Here is a 19,898-nt window from a genome sequence, read left to right as displayed (position 1 = left end):
CCAGCACTGTGGAAAGGCCTGGGGTGAGGCAGGTATGACTGGCTGCAGAGGGTAGCTGTGGCAATCACCCAAAAATTTGGGAGCATGTGCCAATATGGTGTGTGGAGAAGGAACTTGTTAGAGGATGGTGAGGATAGGCTTCTAGAGAAGCATAGAGACTAGAGAAACTAGAAAGTGGTCTGAAATCTCAACATGCAACAACGTTGCCAAAGGGGCCTGTTGAAAATGAAGTTTCTCTGCCTCTGGAGGCTTCTGGTTCAGAAGGTCTTGGGTAACCTCAGGCATGGTCATTTTTGGCAAGTATTCCAGGGAGTTTTCAGCCAAGAGGGTAAGGGGTAGCGCTGAGCAAGGATGGACTAGCAAAGTGAGGAGATGGGACTGGCACAGGAAGTCATGATGAAGATGGAGACTTGTGCAGGGGCCACCAACTGCCAGGATCAGAGAGGCCCTTCTGAAAGACTAGGCGTTAGGAAACAGTCTCCCAGTTCCAGCTTTCTGCTGGTTAACCAGAGATAAGATTTGTCTGCCTGGCCTAACCTCAGGTCTCAGTTGCCTGAGTAGCTAGGATTACAGGCTTGAACCATCAATGCCATAATTTTTAAAAAATCTAAACCACGCAGATATTTGATATGCGAGAATGTTTGCTTCACATCATTTCCAATTATTATCTTAAAATATTTTACAATTTAAATACTTCAAAGTTGTTTTAAGAAGCATAAACTTTAATGATAAAAATGAATTGTAAAGCTGATAGATTAAGTATCAGCATAGTTTTGGAAAATTAATAAACAGTGCAAAACTTTCCACATGCTATAATTAAATTAACTCAGAACATTACTGCAACTGCATTGGAATGCATTTACATTCTACTAAATCTCTTGCTTCCTGTCACAGGTAACAAAATTAGAAACTAATGTCTAAAATTTTTTTTAAAAACTATCGCAAAAGTAACAAAAAGATATGGAGAAAAGGTATGGAGAGCAGCTTTTGCTCGGAAAGGGAGATGAAGACTGGCCAGAGGCAGGGCACCAACTCCTCTTCGAGCTGAACTGAGTGCAGTTCCTTGCCAAACATAAAGCCCTTGACCTCGCAAACGTTCAGGCTGGGATTTTCTCTGTCAATTTAAATGACAGGAATCTAAAATATAGCTTGTAGCACATGGATGAACTTTTCATAGAAGCGAATGGAATGGATATATAATGGAAAAAAACACTCAGGAGAGAGAGAGACATATTGATCTTAAGCTGATGCATTTAAAGATTAGTTTTCAACTAAAAATTTATTTGGCTGCCTTTAAAGCCTCTTTTATCACAAAAATAACTGGCACAAAAATATTTTTGTGTGCTCAAAAACGGAAGCTGAAAGTAAGGAGTTAAATCTTCTTTGACTTATGTAGAATAACGAGATATGCACATTTTCAATTTATTTCCCATTCTTCAAAAAAGGCCTAGTAGGCTATTTTCTAGAAGATGGAAATCTATAAGGTATAGGTGTTTTGGGGACTTCATTCAAGTGATCAGCTCATAAACAGTATTAAAAGTACCTTTATCTAACAGGAATCAAACACATATTGTGATATGAACCATACCTTAAAATCATGCCTTAAAAACAAAATTTGGACTTCTGATTACCTCCTCCAACTAAATTTACAGATCTATCTATCTATCTATCTATCTATCTATCTATCTATCTATCTATCTATCTATCTATCTATCTATCTATCTAAAATATACAGCCTTGGTTAACTGTAGGATCTGGCCCAATCCTAGGGGTGTGGGGTAGGTGTTGCACCCTATGCTTGTGGAGGTGTAGAAATGCCTCATCGCTTTCCAACAGGCCAGTTGGTAGTCTCTTTTTCTTGGCCTTCTTCTCGCACTGTCTTGGCATTAATAAAAGCCAAATCATTTTAAGATGGATTTTGAACTGGTACACCCCATATCCACATGAGACAGAACAGACAAACCAGGTCTCTTCTGGCCCAAGGACCAGATGAATGCCAAGTTCCCTGGGCTGCCATCCCACAGCAGCAGCAGCAGCAGTAGCAGCAGCAGCAGCCCAGTTTGTGAATGGATGACACGCAGGAGGGCCCCTCTCTGCCAGAATTTCCCATCTGGGGGAATGCAGTGAAATGAGTTGCATGACTCCCCATCCTTTGTGAGTCTATTCACTAGGCCACCATCTAACCCCATGTCCACATGGCTCAGCTGGGTGAGATAACCCAAAAAACACTGGCTAGTTTATTTCACAGTGAACGTAAGGTCTTGAAAGAAGTTTCTATTTTTTGGTGGGAACAGAATGCTGGCACATGTAAAAGGGCCTGGGTTCAATCCCCAGCACTAATTAAAAGTGTATATATATATATATATATATATATATATATATATATATATATACATACATATATATATATATATATATATATATATGTATGTATGTATATGTATGTATAACTTATTTTTTTGGTTGGTCATGGGGCCTGAACTCTGGGCCTCAGTTCTTCAGCTCAAGACTAGCGTTCTACCTACCACTTGGGCCACAGCACCACTTCCAGCTTTTTCTGTTTATGTGGTGCTGAGGGACTCATGTATGCAAGACAAGCACTCTACCACTGAGCCACATTCCCAGCCGGGATCACTATTCTTGATTCATCCCTTCTTCCCAGTGACTTGAACCATAACCAGGACACCCAAAAGCCCTGCTCAACACACTCTGCCCAGTAAGGTCTCCCTTTATACTATACCTCCTTTTCTCCTCTTAGTTTAATTCTCAGCAGGCATTACATTCAGCAAGTTAAAAAGGAAAATAGGCTATGCAAAGGCCTGTCCTTTCCTCCCACTTCCTGGAGTCCCATTCTCCTCCTGCCAGCCAGTCCCTAGTATTCCTCCTGGGAGTCTTCTAGAAAGAGGGGGCTCTCAAACATGTAGGCTCTAGTCTGTGATGTTTATATGTCAAGTATGCAGTTATTTCTATGTTTTTCTTTCTGTTTTAGTTTTCTGTACCCTTCGTCTTGCATATAAGCTTATCTGATCCATGGAAAGGAAAGGGAATGACAGAAACAGCAGGACAAAGGGTGAACTAATGCAAAAGTGATACTCACTAGACACTGTTAGAAATGAACGTTACAACTTGGAGGAGGAGGAGAATGGAGAGGGGTAAATGGGAGAAAATGAGGGAGGGTAACAGTGTTTAAAAAAATGTGCTTACTTACGTAATGGTAACCCCCTTGTTCATCACCTTTACAATAAAAAAAACAAACATGAATCCTCTACCTACCTGTCTTCTAAGCAGATATTAGAAACAATCTTCTAAAATAGATATTAGAAACAACCCACAATATTTGTTTTGTTTTTAAAGTGAAGACATATGTGTTCTCTGTATGAGATGTTCCTTACCAAGGTGTGATGTACCTGGGTAAACACATGCATACCCATGCATACTCACTTATCATGGTAGCATAATGTTCCACCACAAGCATGAAACAGAAAATGTATTTACCAGGACTTTCCCGTCAAACATTTGGGTTGTTCTCAGTGATATATGGAAAACTGCACATATGTCCTTCCCCAAGTATGTATGTACATCTGGTCCTTCCCCAAGTATGTATGTACATCTGTAGAAAAGACAGACTTACTGCTTCTGAGTGTATGTAGTTTGTAACTCTGAAACTTATTGCCATATGGCCTTCCTGAGGTGTGAATCCACTCTGCAAGCACCCCACCAGCATGACCTCCATCAGTTTCCTCACATCCTCCTCACACTGCCAAGAGCTGTGAGAACCAGGAGATGCCAGCGGAAGCAGTACCTCTGTGGAGCGCCTCGATCCCCTGGCTGCCGCCCCTCTGAAATTCTTTTCTGGACAACCAGCTATCATCAGGCTCGGTAGGCTTTTCACCTCTACCTTAAAATCTTCTCACTATTTTGCTACATAGATGAGTTGGCCCTGTAAAAGGCTGTTTTAGGGTAGCTCGCTTGATTTCGGGGTTTCTGGCTAAAGTTCTCTTTGTCAGAGTTTTTCTAGTTAGTTCATTATGCAAAAGGTAGAAGGTTTAATCTTTGCTTTTGTTCACTTAGGTTTTTCTTTCATCATTCCCATCATGCCCATGCATGTTCTGCTGCATCTCTGACATCTACACTCTGCAGGGCTAGGCTGCAGATTCTCCAACCCAGTCAAGTTAGGTATGAGATCAGCATCGGGCTTTGAGAGGCTTCCAGATACACTGCCTTCAGTCTAGACCTCTCTCTTCAAGTCTATATCGGGAGGCAGCTGGGTAAATCAAATTAATTTGTCCCTAAATAACCCCGATCTTCCCTCTAGACCCACACCCGCCTGTCTTTGTCTTTTCCAGTATGGTAAACATAGCTCCATCCCTGGAGGATGGAGTAAAAGACCTCCATCAGCCTCACTCTCCTCTTTCTCTCTTCCTACTTCACATCCAGCCCATGAGTAAATCTCGTTACAATACTGGTTGTGGTTATCCAGAAATCTCTCTTTTCTCTCCCCCCTACCCCATACTGGGACTCAAGTTTGCCAGGTACATGCTCAACCACTTGAGCTACACTTCTAGTCCTTCTACCTTTAGTCACTTTTTGCCCAGACCAGCCTAGACAGAGATCTATTTATGCTTTCTGCTGGAGCTGGGATGACAGATGTGCATCACTACCACTAACCTTTTTCTGTTGGGAAGTAGTCTCACATTTTCCTTGTGTTGGCCTCAACCATGATCCTCCCCATTTCTGCCCTTTGTAAAGCTAGGATTATAAGCCTGAGCTACCATGCTTGGCATATAGAATTCACTTAATACACTCTTTTAACACTTGGGTTTCTCGGTTCAAGGCTCTGTTGAAGCCGCTGGCCTGCTGCTTTGCCATGTGATACTCTATGTGGCCACTTTGAGACCATGGACTTTATTTCATTCACTTGCTCTTCCTTGTGCTGGACCCTTGCCTTCTAGACAAACTACCATCCTGATTCAACTTCCGCCCCAAATCTGATCCAACTCTCGCCTAGACAGACTTCTTCACTCCTTGGAGTGTTCACAGCTACAGAGCTGTGTTATGCTCTATTATACTCAGACCCAGGCATGGAGATGACACTGGACCTGAAGATGTCCCCACCCCCACCAAGACAAGGCAGAATCCTCACTGTTCACCCCAGTTTCTGGGCAGACTGCGGGGAAAGACCCATTTAGTCTGCTGAATAACTGCAGCATCCTGTATCCACTTGAGCTTAAATTATTTCGGAGTACCAGCTTTGTGCCAAGCACTGTTCTTGGTGTCTGGGCTATGCTGTGAATTAACAGATGCCCTGCCCTCGAAGAGCTTATTCCCTAGTTGGAGAATGACAGATGACAGCTGATGAGCAGAAACAATTACATGATATATCAGAAGGTAGTGATTACCTCAGACAAAGGCAAAGTAGAGCAGGGTGAGGGTCCAGGTGCATGGGAGGCTGTTCGGCCTCCAGGGTAAAGACATCAGTTCTGATTCACAGCCTTAAACTCATCCCAAGATTTTCTGATTTTCCTCCAGCTCTTTCTTCCCCAGAGAACTCATCCACTCTTGCAGCTCTTCGTCTTGGAGACAGCCAGTTCTATCCTTGAGCCTGATCTCCACCCCAAGCTCCACTAAGCTACTTGGACAGCCCACTAGCTATTTCACTTGACAAACTGTTTCCCTTTGACAGTGCTACTTTCACGCAGGCACAGGACCTCACAACCAATCTAGTCCCCAGCTATCATTTCCCCATCTACTCTGTTGCTGAGGGTATGGTACATGGAGTGTTCAGGAAAGACACAATTCAACCAGTCTCTAAAGAGCAGACTCCACTGCCTCTAACAGTTTTCTGAAGTGTTCAAGACATTGGCAAACAGAACTGGAAACAGGACTTTATAACAGTGAGTATGGAACACAATGAGTTCCACAGGAGGGCATGTGGCACATACAGTAATAGAATGTCCATAATGCACAGTTAGTATTGTGATGATAAAAACTTTTGCCCACTGAGTATGACTAGTGCTCCTTGAATTAAGCTTTAGGAAATGCTAAGCCCAGGCTTCCATCATTGGGCCTATGCTAAATTTCTAACCCTAATTTAATCTATTTTCTGATCAAACATTTCCCTTCAGCCAGATATTTGATTTTCACGGACAGCACACCTAAGTTCTGCCCACCTAGGGTTCCCCGTTCCCTTATGTAACTTATTTAGGCCAGTATTGTTCTCCAGTCCCTGGCTCCAAGGCGGCCTCCTCCCACCAAAACCTTCCATCAACGCTCCCTCCTTTACACCTCATTTATATCTGAATGGAAGTATCTATGCCACTCACTGACAATAGAGACCTTTTTCTTTATTTCCTATCAGCAATTAATATACTATCTTGTCATGGAACACACCCTATAAATGCAAGACATTGTTTTTCCTTTACTAGTTAACACAGGATTGTCTTGCAATACAATGGAGCAGTGTTTACTAATGCTGTTTCAAATTTGTATTGTAAGATGGCTTACCTGTAAATACTGTAAAAACATTCTTAGCATGCATTTTTTCACTTTTTCCCTATCCCTTATATATGCCCCATTATATATTATAGGAATTGAAGACTGTAGCATTTCAGAGCTGAAAGGCTTTGGAGATCATGTAGACTAATTTATTTAAGACCCAAGGATACCTATTAGGAGATACATGTATAACACTAATGTAATAATTATATATATACATATATCTGTCCATATATATAATTAACAAGAAGCCAGGGGGCTCTGATCACACTTATAGAAAACACTCCTCGTGTGGAAGCTGGTGGAGAGCAGCAGGGTGGGGGTGAGCACCGGGGACATGGGGTGTGGTGGGATGAGGGCTTTCAGATATGAGTTGTTGCTTCTGAAATTTTGCTCTGAATGAGTTGTCACCTTTGTGACCATCTCTCCTAGGCCCCTGATGAGTGATGAAGGCCCTAGAGGGAACTAACTAGGGGAGGGAACATTGATGGCTTAGCTGCTTTTTTGACTTCTCACAGATTCCCTGCTCACTAATTATTTAGAAAGTTTGTAGAAGATCTACTGAGTCCATATACAGTCTTGAAGAGGAAGGATGTTGGAAGATCACCGAGTCTTAGTCACTTTATATCACCGCTGAGGACATCTATTAGGTTTCCCCAGGGGGACCTGGGAGTCTGGATCAGGTGTCACCTTCAGAGGGTCACCTTCCAAATTAGGGTTGCAATCTATGCATCCTAAACACTACTTGCAACATCTTGTTTAATTGCTTAATCTATGTAAGCAGTTGAAATCAAGCCATTTAGAACTGCCTTTTATGCAACTGGTCATAAATCACTGTACTTGAGAACCCACAGGCCATCAGGGAATCCTAGGATACTCAGAAGAAGGAAAGTGAGGCAGAGAGGGGTCGAGTGACTAATTATGGTCATACAAGTCACTGCACAGAGAATATGGCTCTGGCTTCCCAGGGAAGCTTTTACTCCTACAAACCAAAGCTGAGAAATACTAAACAACAAAAATGTAAGGATCCTGGCTTTCCTTTTGCAAATCTTTTCTAACAGAACCTCTGGAAAGTACGTTGAAAATAAATTTTACAGATGATGAGCTGTTTGCTAGCTAATGATGTGAGTTGAACCCAGGAATGCTGGTGACAGGTTGTTTATCTGTTCATCTCTGCTCCTAAGAATACTAAGGTCTGAGGACTTTGCAAAAAGATTAAAAAAATACAAAGACAGGCCTCTGAGCAATCAAATCAAGATAGGTGTGGTTGGGCCTTGCGCTCCTTGTACCCACAAAGGAGTGGGGCCTGGGGCTAAGACAAATCTATCAAGCTTGGTCACCAGGGAGCTCCAACTGCTCAGCAGATGCCAGCTACAGAAATGGAGAAGAAAAGAGTTGTGTACAAATAGGCAGTTGGAAACAGCAGTGAGAGGTGAGAGTTGAATAAAAGGTGATGGAATTTAACTACACACAGAGAGACGTGAACTCACAGCTAGCAGGCCACTGCAAGCACAGGGTAAGGGACTCTTGGGGGACCGCTGTGTCAACTGCAGCTCTGTTTCAGATGTTCAGCTCAGTCACCCACACGGAAGTTCAAATATCATTTGGGAAACCAAAACAAAGAAAACAAGGATGTATAGGATCCATTACTTAAAAAAAATACTTCCACTGAACAGACAAGAAAGGTAACTAAAGCTCAGGATATTTGGAAGATTACCTTAGGTCCCAACTTAACTCAAGAAGCATGAGACTCCCCCCAGAGCTTTTAGAAAGAAGCTGGGGTGGGTGAGCTTTCTCTCAGGGGGAGCTCCAAGCTCCCAGTCGTTATAAAAGAGCAGAACAAATGCTCCCTGGGGAAGAGGAACCAGGCTCTCCCTGCATACACAGGCCAGCTCTGAGTCCCAGAGGCGTGTGGGTATGGACACAAGTCAAGGGACACCTCAACTTCCCCAGCAGCTTCTGTCCTAGAATTCATTCTCTTGCTCACCTTTTCTCAGTCACTCACTCTAATTTTCATGTTTATTTGATACAGAGGCACACAAAGAGTCAAAGAGCTTTAATCAGTTTCCCATCCCCCAAAGCAGTAACATCCACCACATTAACTGATCTTGTTTTCCTTCTTTACTGTGTGTCCACATTTCTAAGCAATGTGCCTTAGATTGTTAAGCTGGAATTCCTTTTCAAACATTACTTACTAAATTCCCCCTATGAAGGCTGACATTTTTCATTCTTTTTAATTTTGCTGCTGTCAGGACTCTTCCTCCCAATCCAGCTTGCAGATTCTTGTCTACTGTAGCTACCTGACTCCAATTTCCAGAGGCACCTGTCCTACCAACTTGTGAGGGGGTGGTCTCGCATGTACATCAGATTGTCTGTCAGCCCCCTCCCTCCATCCAGCTCTGTGAGCCAGAGAGAAGTCATTACCACATGTTCAGTCCATTATCCCGTGCTGTTTTCAGTTTCCCAAACTCTGTGGTCTTTATAGATCTGTGCCTTAGAAACAAAACCCCTTACTGTCATTTTAATGAGGTCTCAGAAGGGAGTACAAGTTGAACACATGTGTTAATTCTTTAGCAGGAAGTTTGCACCACTGATTTATTCTTGTTCAGAGAATAATTTATTTTCCTTTATAAATCATCTGATAAAAACACCCAGTTCAGGCCCAGGGTGGGGGAGGGGATGAGAAGGGGCCAGTTTGGTGGCACAGGTTTATAATCTCAGCACTTGGAGGCCTAGACAGAGATTGAGAGTTCAAGGCCAGACTAGGGACACAGCAAGATTGTTTAAAACATCAAAATTCCCAGCTCCCTGAGACAAGATTATAGTCCTATCATTTATGAAGTGGATCAATTCAGTGATATGAAAAGACTATAATTCAGAGACAGAGGTTATGATTTGGGCCATTAAAATAGTGAAAGATGAAAAGGTGGAAAAGACCTTTTCCCAAAGAATCTGGCCTATTTCATCAACATTTATAAATTTTTAATATATATGTTTTTATTGTAAAGCTACTGTGCAGAGGGATTACAATTACATGAATAGGTAAGTGAGTACATGAGCACATTGTTACCCCTTCCTTTGTTTTTCCCTTACCATCCCTGCCCTCCCCACCTCAACTAACATTTATAAATTTTTATGAACAGAACGTTCACCATGCTTCTTGCTCTGCAAGTTCCTGCTCAGATCCCTAGTGTGTGCGCCTTACCTGCTCTCTGCTTGAGCCTGTATGCTTATCTGGACGTTTGAATTTGTACGTGCTCTTTGTTCATTACATGTCCATCTTACACCGTGGTCCAGAGCCCTGTCCCTCATCAGCCCTGCATGACCTGTTAGTCTCCTTGGCGGCCCCGCTGACTCAATACTGAATAAGTATCCAACATGCTTTCCCTGGTCCTGAGCCGCCTCACTGCCCCCTCTTCTCCCCTATCTGGGGTTCTATAACACTATTCTTTGGCTGTCTCTCTAATGGCATACACTCCTCTCAGAATGGGCATTTCTCTATGCCACCGCTTTCTTATTAGCTCAGAAGAAGAATGCTCCCCATGCCTAAGGTCAAGTTCCCCCAGCTGTGCTTCATTCCCTCTCCCCTTGCTCCTGCTGCCTTCAGTCTCTTCAATGCCGTAACGTCTTCATCTTCACGGGAGCCTACACATTCCTAGTAATACTTTTCTCCTAAAACTTTTCCCTTTACTGCTCAAATTTCCATATTACCAGCTTCTCTCAGACGAGTGGACTGTATAGGTGGCTCAGGTGCCACTCACCAACCAGGCTGTTCCCACGGCTTTCTCCAGGCCCCTTTGGGCCTCTTGCTTCTGAAGGGGAAGCAGGCTGCGGGCCTAGCCTTGCAGTTAGTCTTCACTTGCCAGCAGGCCTCACCTATGTCTCTCTCAATATCATCAGGTATTTCCCTCCCTTAAAAACTCAATGACAACTAGGCAGAGGAAGGCGGGGGGGGGGGGGGGGAATCACACCAATAATCTTATGTATTAGGAGGCTGATAATGGGAGGATCACAGTTTGAGGCTAGGTTGGGCAGAGAAAATTTTGCCAGACCCCTCTTCTCAATGAAAATCTGGGCATAGTGGCATATACTTGTTTTTGAGTGGGAACTGAGTGTGTGTGTGTGTGTGTGTGTGTGTATCCTAGGGCTTGAACTTAAGGGTTTTTTTTTTTTTTGCTCAAGGCTGGCACTGTATCACTTGAGCCACAGCTTCACTTCTACCTTTTGGTAGTTTATTGGAGATGAGAGTCTCATGGAGTTTCCTGCCTGTGCTGGCTTCAAACTGTGATACTCAGAAGCGTGGACTAACAGCACCAGGTGGGAAGCACTTTTTATTATAGATTGGGACTGAATGTCTGACTCCATATTCCCACTTAACTGTTCAATAAAGTTTTATCTAATAAAATTGTCTTAAAGGCTACAAGTATTTCCAAAATAGTATTTTCTTGTAGCACTTTTATGACCATTTTCTTTTTGCAAGGTTAATTAAGCATGCAGAATAAAAATTACTTATAAAAAGTAAAATCTTATGCAAATGTCTTTTGAGCCCAATACAAATAAGCAATTTTTCCTATGACTAATGACTGTAAATTCTTACAACAGCTGTAAATAAAGAAACAAAAGATCAATGGATTCTAAAATAAGTACTCACACCTCTAATCTTAACTACTCAGGAGGCTGAGGATCACTGTTCAAAGCCAGCTGGGGCAGGAAATTCCATGAAACTCTCTTTTTTGGGGGGGAGGGGTCCTGTCATGGAGCCTGAACTCTGGGCCTGGGTGCTGTCCCTCAGCTCTTCAGCTCAAGGCTAACGCTCTACCACTTGAGCCACAGCGCCACTTCTGGCTTTTTTCTTTTTGCTTATGGGGCGCTGAGGAATCGAATCCAGGGCCTCATGTATGCAAGGCAAGCGCTCTACCACTGAACCACCTTCCCAGCCCTTCCACGAAACTCTTCTCTCCAGTTAACTAACTGGAAGTAGTGCTGTGGCTCAAAGTGGTAGAGTGCTAACCTTGAGCAAAAAAGCTAAGAGAACACTGCTACTACATTGTTGGTGGGAATCCAAACTTATTCAACCACTCTGGAAAGTAGTATGGAGGTTCCTGAAAAAGCTAAACACAGAGCTCCCCTATGACCCAGCAATCCCACTTCTAGGCATTTACCAGCACAACTATGTTCACTGAAGCATTATTTATCATAGCCAAGATATGGAATCAACCCAGATGCCCCTCAGTGGACAAATGGATCAAGAAAATGTGGTATATAAACACACAATGGAATTCTATGCTTCCATCAGAAAGAATAATATCACCTCATTTGTGAGAAAATGGAAAGACTTGGAAAAAATTAAGTGAAGTAAGCTAGACCCAAAGAAACAAAGGCTCCATGGTTTTCCTCATTTGTAATAATTAGTATATGTCTAGGATAGTTCTAGCAGAGGATCACAATAGCTAACTACGTACATATGACCTTATGAAGTGATGCTAATTGAAATGAACTACAAGATAGGGAAACAAGAGGGTTTTTTCCTGTTCCTTTTTTTAGTGTACTGTGTACAGTTATTTCTTTTATCTTGCATTTCCTCCCCCCTCTGGTCATTGTTTCTTTTTATTTCAGTAGCCTTTGTCTTATATATAAGTTTATCTGACTCGAGGATGGGAAGGGGAATCACAGAAATGGTGAGACAAAGGACAACAGGTGGACCAATGCAAAGTGATACAAGACACCATAGTGGAAACGAACTTTACAACCTGCTGGGGAGGGAGTCAGGAGGAGGGAACGCGGGAGAAAATGAGGGAATAGGTAACATTGCTCTACAAGAACTATACTCATTTCCTTACATATGTAACTGTAACCCCTCTGTACATCACATTTACAATAAAAGACAAAGCTCAGGGACAGCACTCAGGCCCTGAGTTCAAGTTCCATGACCAGCCAAAATATTGAAAAAAAATAGAAGTACTCAAGATAACAGGAAGGTTGTAGTGTTAAGTAGTAGATATGATTCTAAAGATCTCTAAACCTGAGACACTTGGCCATTACACAATACACATCTTCCACCCCACCCCCAAAAAAAAATCCCATAAGAGAAAAGGTTTTAAGTATAAGCAAGCAAACCTTTTACCACAATCATAGAGGTGTATTATACCAGAAGTGATTGAATTTCATAAGCCAATAAATTTGCAAAGCATTAATCCTAACTCAAATTTTGAATCCATAGTCAGTTCTTTAAAAAAAATTCCCCCAATCCACAACTCTCACACATGTGGTTAATAAAATAATAAAAGTCAAATTGCATTTAGTTAGTTAATATTCAAGCCACTACTCTGCACAGACTGTTAGAACAGATGTCGTGGTAAGATGCAGAGTAACTTAATATACAGTCTTGGAAGTTATTATCCTGTTTAGAAGATGGAATGTATTAATAAAATACAATAACTAAAGAAGCACTAACAAGTGATGCAAATATGTGGTTTGGAGGGCTGAGCAGGATGCTATAGAAACATAAATCCTGGAATTGTGAAAGGTCTCCGGGAAGATGGGACAGTTAAAAAGAAAGTAGGACAAACTGGCAGAAAATGGAAGGCTTTTGTTTGTTTGTTTTTTTCTTACCTTACTTCACCTAAAATCAACCTCAGATGGACCCTGATGTCTAAGGGTTCTACTTGTGACTTTTACTATGGTGTCAGAGTTACAGCACTTGGCAGAATCCAGACTTCGAAGTTTAATCTCTTCTTAGGTTCCTGGCATTGGACTCTCACAAAGGCTGAGCAGCAGCAGTAAGACACAGCAACTAGGCCATGAGGGCCAGTGTCTGATGCTCTTCAGCACATTGTGTTGCTAAGCTACAGCTCAGGTGGATTAAGTGTATTTTCTCCATATAATATTTTCAACCTATAATAGGTTTAAAATAGGATATAAGCTCATTGTAAAAGCACCTGTAGATGGCCCTTCATATAAGCAGAATTTTATAACATGGCACAGCATTTAGGTATTGAATCAGATCAGTATTTTATCAGTACTTGAAAATCCCAGTGCATTACCAAGTTGTAACTGGACACTATTCTTTTTCTGCTTATGCAATAGTAGGAGGTCATTGCTGACCAGCAGGCTTGGCGGCAAAGAAAGACTGAGGACGAACTAGTGCAGGTGAGGTCAACCTTGGCTGAACGCTACAGATGCCTGAGGATTTTCGTTTATGTGTGTGTGTCTTGTTTTTTGTTTGCTTTGAGACTAGGTCTTGATATAGAATTAGTCTGGTCTTGAACTCAAGGTCCTCCTTACTTGGCTTCTCCAGTGTGTGCTGGGGCTTCTGGTGTATGCTACCACGCCCCATTCTTCTGAGAACTTTTTTTAAACAAACAACTTTTAATTCCTAGCCAACATTTCAGACCAATGTTGATGCATTTTGAAATCTCCTTGCAGTTGAGTTTGCTATCTAGGGCTGAGAAACAATAAATTAGTATTTTCTTTGGCCATGGAAAAGAATTATCTTTTTTTAAATAGAATATGAGAAAGATGACATAGTAGTAAGAGAAATAGATGATACTATTAACTTTATTTTAAAGGAAAGAAATCTCCACTTACCTGCCTTCTGACAGTGCACAATCTTTTCATACACAGCGTCTGCATTTTCAATCAATGCTTTGAGGGACTGAAGCATCTGTGGAGGGAACACCCAGACATGAGATGATGCCAGGTACCCCCTGCACCTGTACCCAGGGCACTTCTCCTAAACACAATCTGTTCTGAAGTTGCAAGCTGCTTTTCTACCAATCACCCACAGTCCAGTTCGTGTATGTAGGTGAAAAGTGATAAAAAGCATGGATCCCAGTACAGTCATTGAAACGGGCTGTGTTATATTGTGCTTCAGGTGTTGTCAGGCCAGTACTACAGTGTACTTGACCCCTGAGACAACCTGACCTAGGTCTGCTTCATAGTGAAAAACAATAAAAAGATGTATGCTCAACTGTTATTAATTTTAAATCATATTTTTGGTCATTGTTTGGACAAAATGTTCGCCTTCATTTTATAGAAAGCTCTAACACCTACAAATTTTACCCATTTTAGACAAAATGTCTTCATTTGGATCTCTGTTTAAAATATGCAATAAACATTTAAAATAAAGGGATGAGGTGAATCAGAATGTAGCCAGTGGTAGAACACTGGCCTACCATACACCAGATCATGGTGCCTAATCCAGCAAGCCTTTTAAGTGAGCTAGATACTTATAGTCAAACAACATTTTTCAACTTTCCCTGTTCTACAAAACTCATAGTAATCATCGAAAGTTTAATATGTCCTCATTGTTCATGGAAGGTCTCTACGGCAGCCCGTCACCTAGAAGTTCACAGCTTAGTGGTAAAACTTGCATCCTGCAACTCTGTATTTTCACATCTATCCTTCAAAATCTGAGTCACTCTTGCACATTAAAATATTCCAGTTTCCAGCTTGATGTACTGAACAGTGATAAAAATGAAGTTAAGAACTCCATTATGCTGATATAAAGTCATCTGTGTTATTACAAATTTGCATACTAAAAAGGTTGTATCGTCACCAGTAACCTTCATCAGCTTTGATGTCAAGCCAAGAGAGATCTGAAGACACAAGGACTGCTTCAAGCACAGACAGTAGTTGTCACAGCTCAGTATCAAAGCAGTGGCCAATAGGACTCCTCATTCAAACAGGAAAAAGAAGAAAAATCTAAAGAATAAAGTGAATCCAGTCATGAAGCAAAAGAACATGGCAAGAGCAATTTGGAAGAAAACCACAGAACTAAACAATAAACTCAGATGAGCATGGGCTCTTATATACAGACCACCTGGCAGGAACGTGGGGGGAGGGGAGCAGGGGAGAAAAATATGGGCAGAGAGAACACAGGCTAAAATGACTTGTAGTCCTTGTTCTGCAAGTCCTTCACTTTTGTATTGTTGTTTAGGATGGTATTTTACCTCAGAATCCCAACTTCCTCCTTGTAAAATGAGCTTACTAAAAGACATTACATCTCACCGTGGGAGGATCAAATGAGAGGGTGCATGTGGAGAGACTGGCTCAAGGGTATACTTGCAAATGGTAGATGTTATGGTTGACTCCCCATTTTCCCAGGGGGGCCTGGCAGAGCACTTTCTGGTAGCACAAAATTAGCTGAATGAGTATGCCTTTCTTTCATATGCTCACTGGCAATGTTTCTAACATTCATTACTAATTTTAGTTCTACTTGAAAAGCTTGCTGTGATGAAGCTCTGAGAAACAACAAGCACATTATTATTCTTCACAGAAGCATCTCCCAGTAGAAAGCCTGGCCAAAAAACTTAAACAAGTATGAACCTTCCAGCAGAAAAGCATATGCAGGGTGTAAGGAATGCACTTCCCCTCTGCATCTTGTGCTCTGTATCAAGTGCAGGATGCTTAGTTCCCTGGACAGCCTCTGTGTGGGGACTGAGCGCCGAGTGCCCAGGCTGAGGGAAGGCAACGCTGCTGACTTTGGGAGCGCAGCAGGGAGGAGCACACCAGCAGGGCAAGAACAGCTACAACGCATGTGGCACGGTTACCATGGCGGCGACTTACTGGGTGTGACGCGAGTGTCACAGCGGCGCAGCGCGCTGGTAGGAGAGTTGATCGGGAGGTCACTGCGCTGGGATGGCATCCGTGCAGATGCCCACCCGTCTTGTTTGTGGCTCAGACGTCCACGTGGATGTGCCTTGCCTGGCAGTAGGGGTGGACTTGCCCCCCTTCTCTTGAGCAGTGTGACAATACACGCTAAGCCTGAGCAAGAAGCCACTTTTCCTCAGTTTGGAAGAAAGCAGGAGGAGGCACTTCCAGGAGGTGTTAGGAATCCCAGAGGGAACCAGCCACACAGCAAGCAGGCCAAGAAGCAGACAGGGCAGCAAGAAAGCACTGCTGGACCTTACAAAGATGCCCACCTTCCAGCACCTGTTATCAGATGTTTGCACCATTTCCTTTGGAAGAAGGACCTGCCAGTTTGTATCTTTTTAGAGCTTGAGGATATACATTTATAATCCTATTTATAATCAGGATTTTTTGGGAGGAAATGCTAAGAATTGAAATCAGTGCCTGTTCTTCCTAGGTAAACACTCCCCCACTCGAGCGGCATCCCTAGCCCTTTAGTTCTTCCCACCCCTCCCTTGTCCTCTCTTCTTTTTCCCTTTCTTTCTCGTATCCTCCCCTTCTTCCCTCTCTGGCTTCTTTCCTTCCCTCCTTTCCTTTCAGGTAGGGTCCCAAGCTTTTTTTTTGCCTAACTTGCTTCAAGGTGTGATGCTCCCACCTCTGCCTCCTCAGTAGCTGGAATTACAGGCATGTGTCACTACACCCAATTCCATATTTATAATTAAAGTGATGCTGAGTAATCAACTTATAATTCTTGTCCATAGCATGCATTCTCTACTCTGATAGTATTTTTAATGTCCATATTCTTTAGTGATCAAGTTACTACTAAAGAAGTCCTTTGGGCTGTGGACCCTTAGGGATGGATTTACAAGAGAAGTTGGTTGGCAGAGACAAAGCCAGGCCATGGGCCTTCCTGACAGTTGGCTAATACCTTGCTTTCATTCTGCTGACAATTGTATCTGGCTATAGAGCACATGGCACCAAGAATAAAGCAAGGGCAACCTGAATTCCAGGTCTGGCTCATCAGTAGGAAACAACTTATGTCTAAGTTTGCTAGTTTATAGCAAGCTGCAGTTACAAGTAGTATAAAAATCAAGATAAAAGTAATTCCATGCCTTCTCTTCCTTTACATTAATATATGGCTGGTGCTTTTTATTTCATTTAATGGACACAGTATCCATGTAATATTGAGGATCCATGTGAATATTGAGGATGTTAGGGTTTTGTTTTGTTTTTTTGCCAGTACTGAGGCTTGAACTCAGGGCCTGGGCACTGTCCCTGGGCTTCTTTTACTCAAGGCTAGCACTCTACCACTTGAGGGACAGCACCACTTCCGTCTTTTTCTGTTTATGTGGTACTAAGGAATGGAACCCAGGGCTTCATGCATGCTAGAGGCAAGCACTCCACCACTAAGCCACATTCTCAGCCCAGGATGTTAGTTTTATATCTGCAAACACTGGAGACATACTTGTCAGGCTACTTTTTCAAGGTCATCCAAGACTACAGGTGAAGAAGCTGTAATAAATAACTAATGAAACTGGTATTATACTTGCCCTTAGAGGTCTGCTTTTTCCATGCTACTATGATAGGTCTTGACACATGAACAATAATTGTACAAATTAAACAGAAAGGGCATTACAAACAGAAGGACATACAAAAGCAGAAGTAATCCTGTCACTTCTGAAAGTTACTACCATGCAGAATGTCATCTTGCCTACTGACATCGGCCCCAAGTTATTATTTTCTTTTTTCTTTCATTTATTTTGCTTTGCTGAGATTGAACCAGGGCCTCACACATGCCACACAAGTTTTCTACCACTGAGCTGCACCCCCAGCTTCATTTTTTCCTAATAATATTTCAATACAATCCCTTGAGAAAACTTTTATGATATCAATAAAAATTTACTTAGCACCACTTAACAACGACTTGTTAGAAAGAGAAATCATTTGTATTTAATGTAAAACTACCAGAATAAGCATCTCAGGTCAGCAGCTATGTGAGGAATAATATGGAGAGATGAGCCAAAGAAATACCCTGCTTTAAGTTGTTCTGTTTACTTTGAGGTATAGTACTTTAATATATCCATGTGCAAGGCCAAGTAGAGTGATTGATTTTATAAGCACTATTTGCATGAATGCAAATGAATTAGTTTCACCGACAAATCTCCACTAAGCATACAGATTTAAATCCTGGCACAGCAGACAGCATGCTGCCAGCCTGAGAAACTTACCACATGGACATGGGTATGATTTCTTCAGTGCAAGATGCTTTCATACCACTGTCGCTAAATTTCTGGAACAGATGCATTAGAAAAATCTACAGATTTGACATATCCTAGAAACTCATTTCATAAAAGTGCTTGAGTTCAGAATAATGTTTTAATAAAAGACTGAAGTAGATGAAAAAGTTTCAACCAAAGGCAAAGCAAAAATAAAAGTTTATATTTTATTAAATTAGAACTACATCCAAAATGCCTTTCACAAGAGTGTTATGTTTGGGAAGGGTATGGTGTTCACCCCAGTAATCCTAGTTTGTCCAGCCTAGGCAGGAGTTTATGGCTGGGTGCAGTGACGTATTCCTGGCACCTAAGCTATGAAGAAAGCACAATAGCGGGCACAGTGGTCAGTGACAAAGGGAAGCACAAGTAGGACTGGAGTTCAGGATGTCTTGGTCATAAAGTGAGATCCTATCTCAAAAATAATCAACACAAAGGTTCATGGTGGAGTGGCTCAAATGACAGAGTACCTCTAGTACTGAAGGTGGAAAAAAGAAGGAGGGAGGGGGGAGGAAAAGAGAAGAGAGGGAAGGAAGGAAAGAAGGAAGGAAGCAAGGACTATTTTTTGAACATTACTCCCTAAGTTAATGCAAGGTAATTTTGTTACATATAGCTATAAAAAGCAACATTACTATTTTATATATTACGAAGTTTCTAGAGACTACTCCTTTGTATTCTGTTTGAAACTTGCCTATCAACTAGGAAAATTCTGTTTTTAGAATGGTTTAAAAAAAATATTATTTATTTTGTGCTAGTCTTGTGGCTTGAACTCAGGTCCTGGGCACTGTCCCTGAGCTGTTTTTGCTCAAGGCCAGCACTTTACCACCTGAACCACTGTTCCACTTATGGCTTTTTGGTGGTTAACTGGAGATAAGAGTCTCCTGAACATGCCTGCCTAGGCTGGCTTTGAAGCACAATCTTCAGATCTTAGTCTCCTAAGTAGCTAGGATTCCAGGTGAGGGCCACTGGTGCCTGGTTCAAAAAGCATATGGTTTTTACATATGAATTTTATGTCTAATTTTAGGGTAATTCCTTCTATCTCAAGAACACAGATTTTGTTAATAATTGCAAAAGTCGCTTTGCCAATAATTCAGGCATTGAGTGAAAGAACTTTGTGCAGTGACAACTGCTGACTTTGGTCCTTTGATCTTATTTTGAACCTCAGTTTCAGACAGAAACCCCTCCCCCACTTCTTAACATTTCCCCTGCCTGGCCCTGTACAGGGCTGCCAGGCCTGCTTTTATCATAATTGTTTCCTTCGAGGCTATAGAGGTGGAGCGGCCCTAGAACAACCAGGTGGCCAGCTGTGTTCCTGTACATGGACCCATGATTATTTAACACAGAACAGGTGGGAATCTTCCCAGACTCAAATCGTTTAGATTATGATTTTTCAAACATGCCAGTGGCTGAGTACACCTGGTTCTCCCCACTGACCCTTCCCTGCCCCATCCAGGAGATTCATGTCAGGCCAGTTGGCAAATATAGCCTCAGCACCCCCAA

At 42.1% G+C, this 19,898-nt stretch overlaps 1 protein-coding gene across 1 annotated transcript in view; it reads right to left on the bottom strand.

Annotated features, from left to right (window-relative positions):
* The window catches only part of Plcl2 (phospholipase C like 2), a 171,146-nt gene that overhangs the window by 23,741 nt on the left and 127,507 nt on the right, over positions 1-19,898 (bottom strand). Inside the window, exon 4 of the mRNA XM_042679749.1 lies at positions 14,083-14,158. Coding sequence (XP_042535683.1) covers positions 14,083-14,158 — 76 coding nt within the window. The remainder of the gene's footprint in view (positions 1-14,082; positions 14,159-19,898) is intronic.

The sequence above is a fragment of the Dipodomys spectabilis genome, unplaced genomic scaffold, assembly GCF_019054845.1.
Source record: "Dipodomys spectabilis isolate Male_0828 unplaced genomic scaffold, ASM1905484v1 ptg000054l, whole genome shotgun sequence".
NCBI classification, from domain to species: Eukaryota; Metazoa; Chordata; class Mammalia; order Rodentia; family Heteromyidae; genus Dipodomys; species Dipodomys spectabilis.
This window is presented reverse-complemented; position numbering and strand designations above follow the sequence as displayed.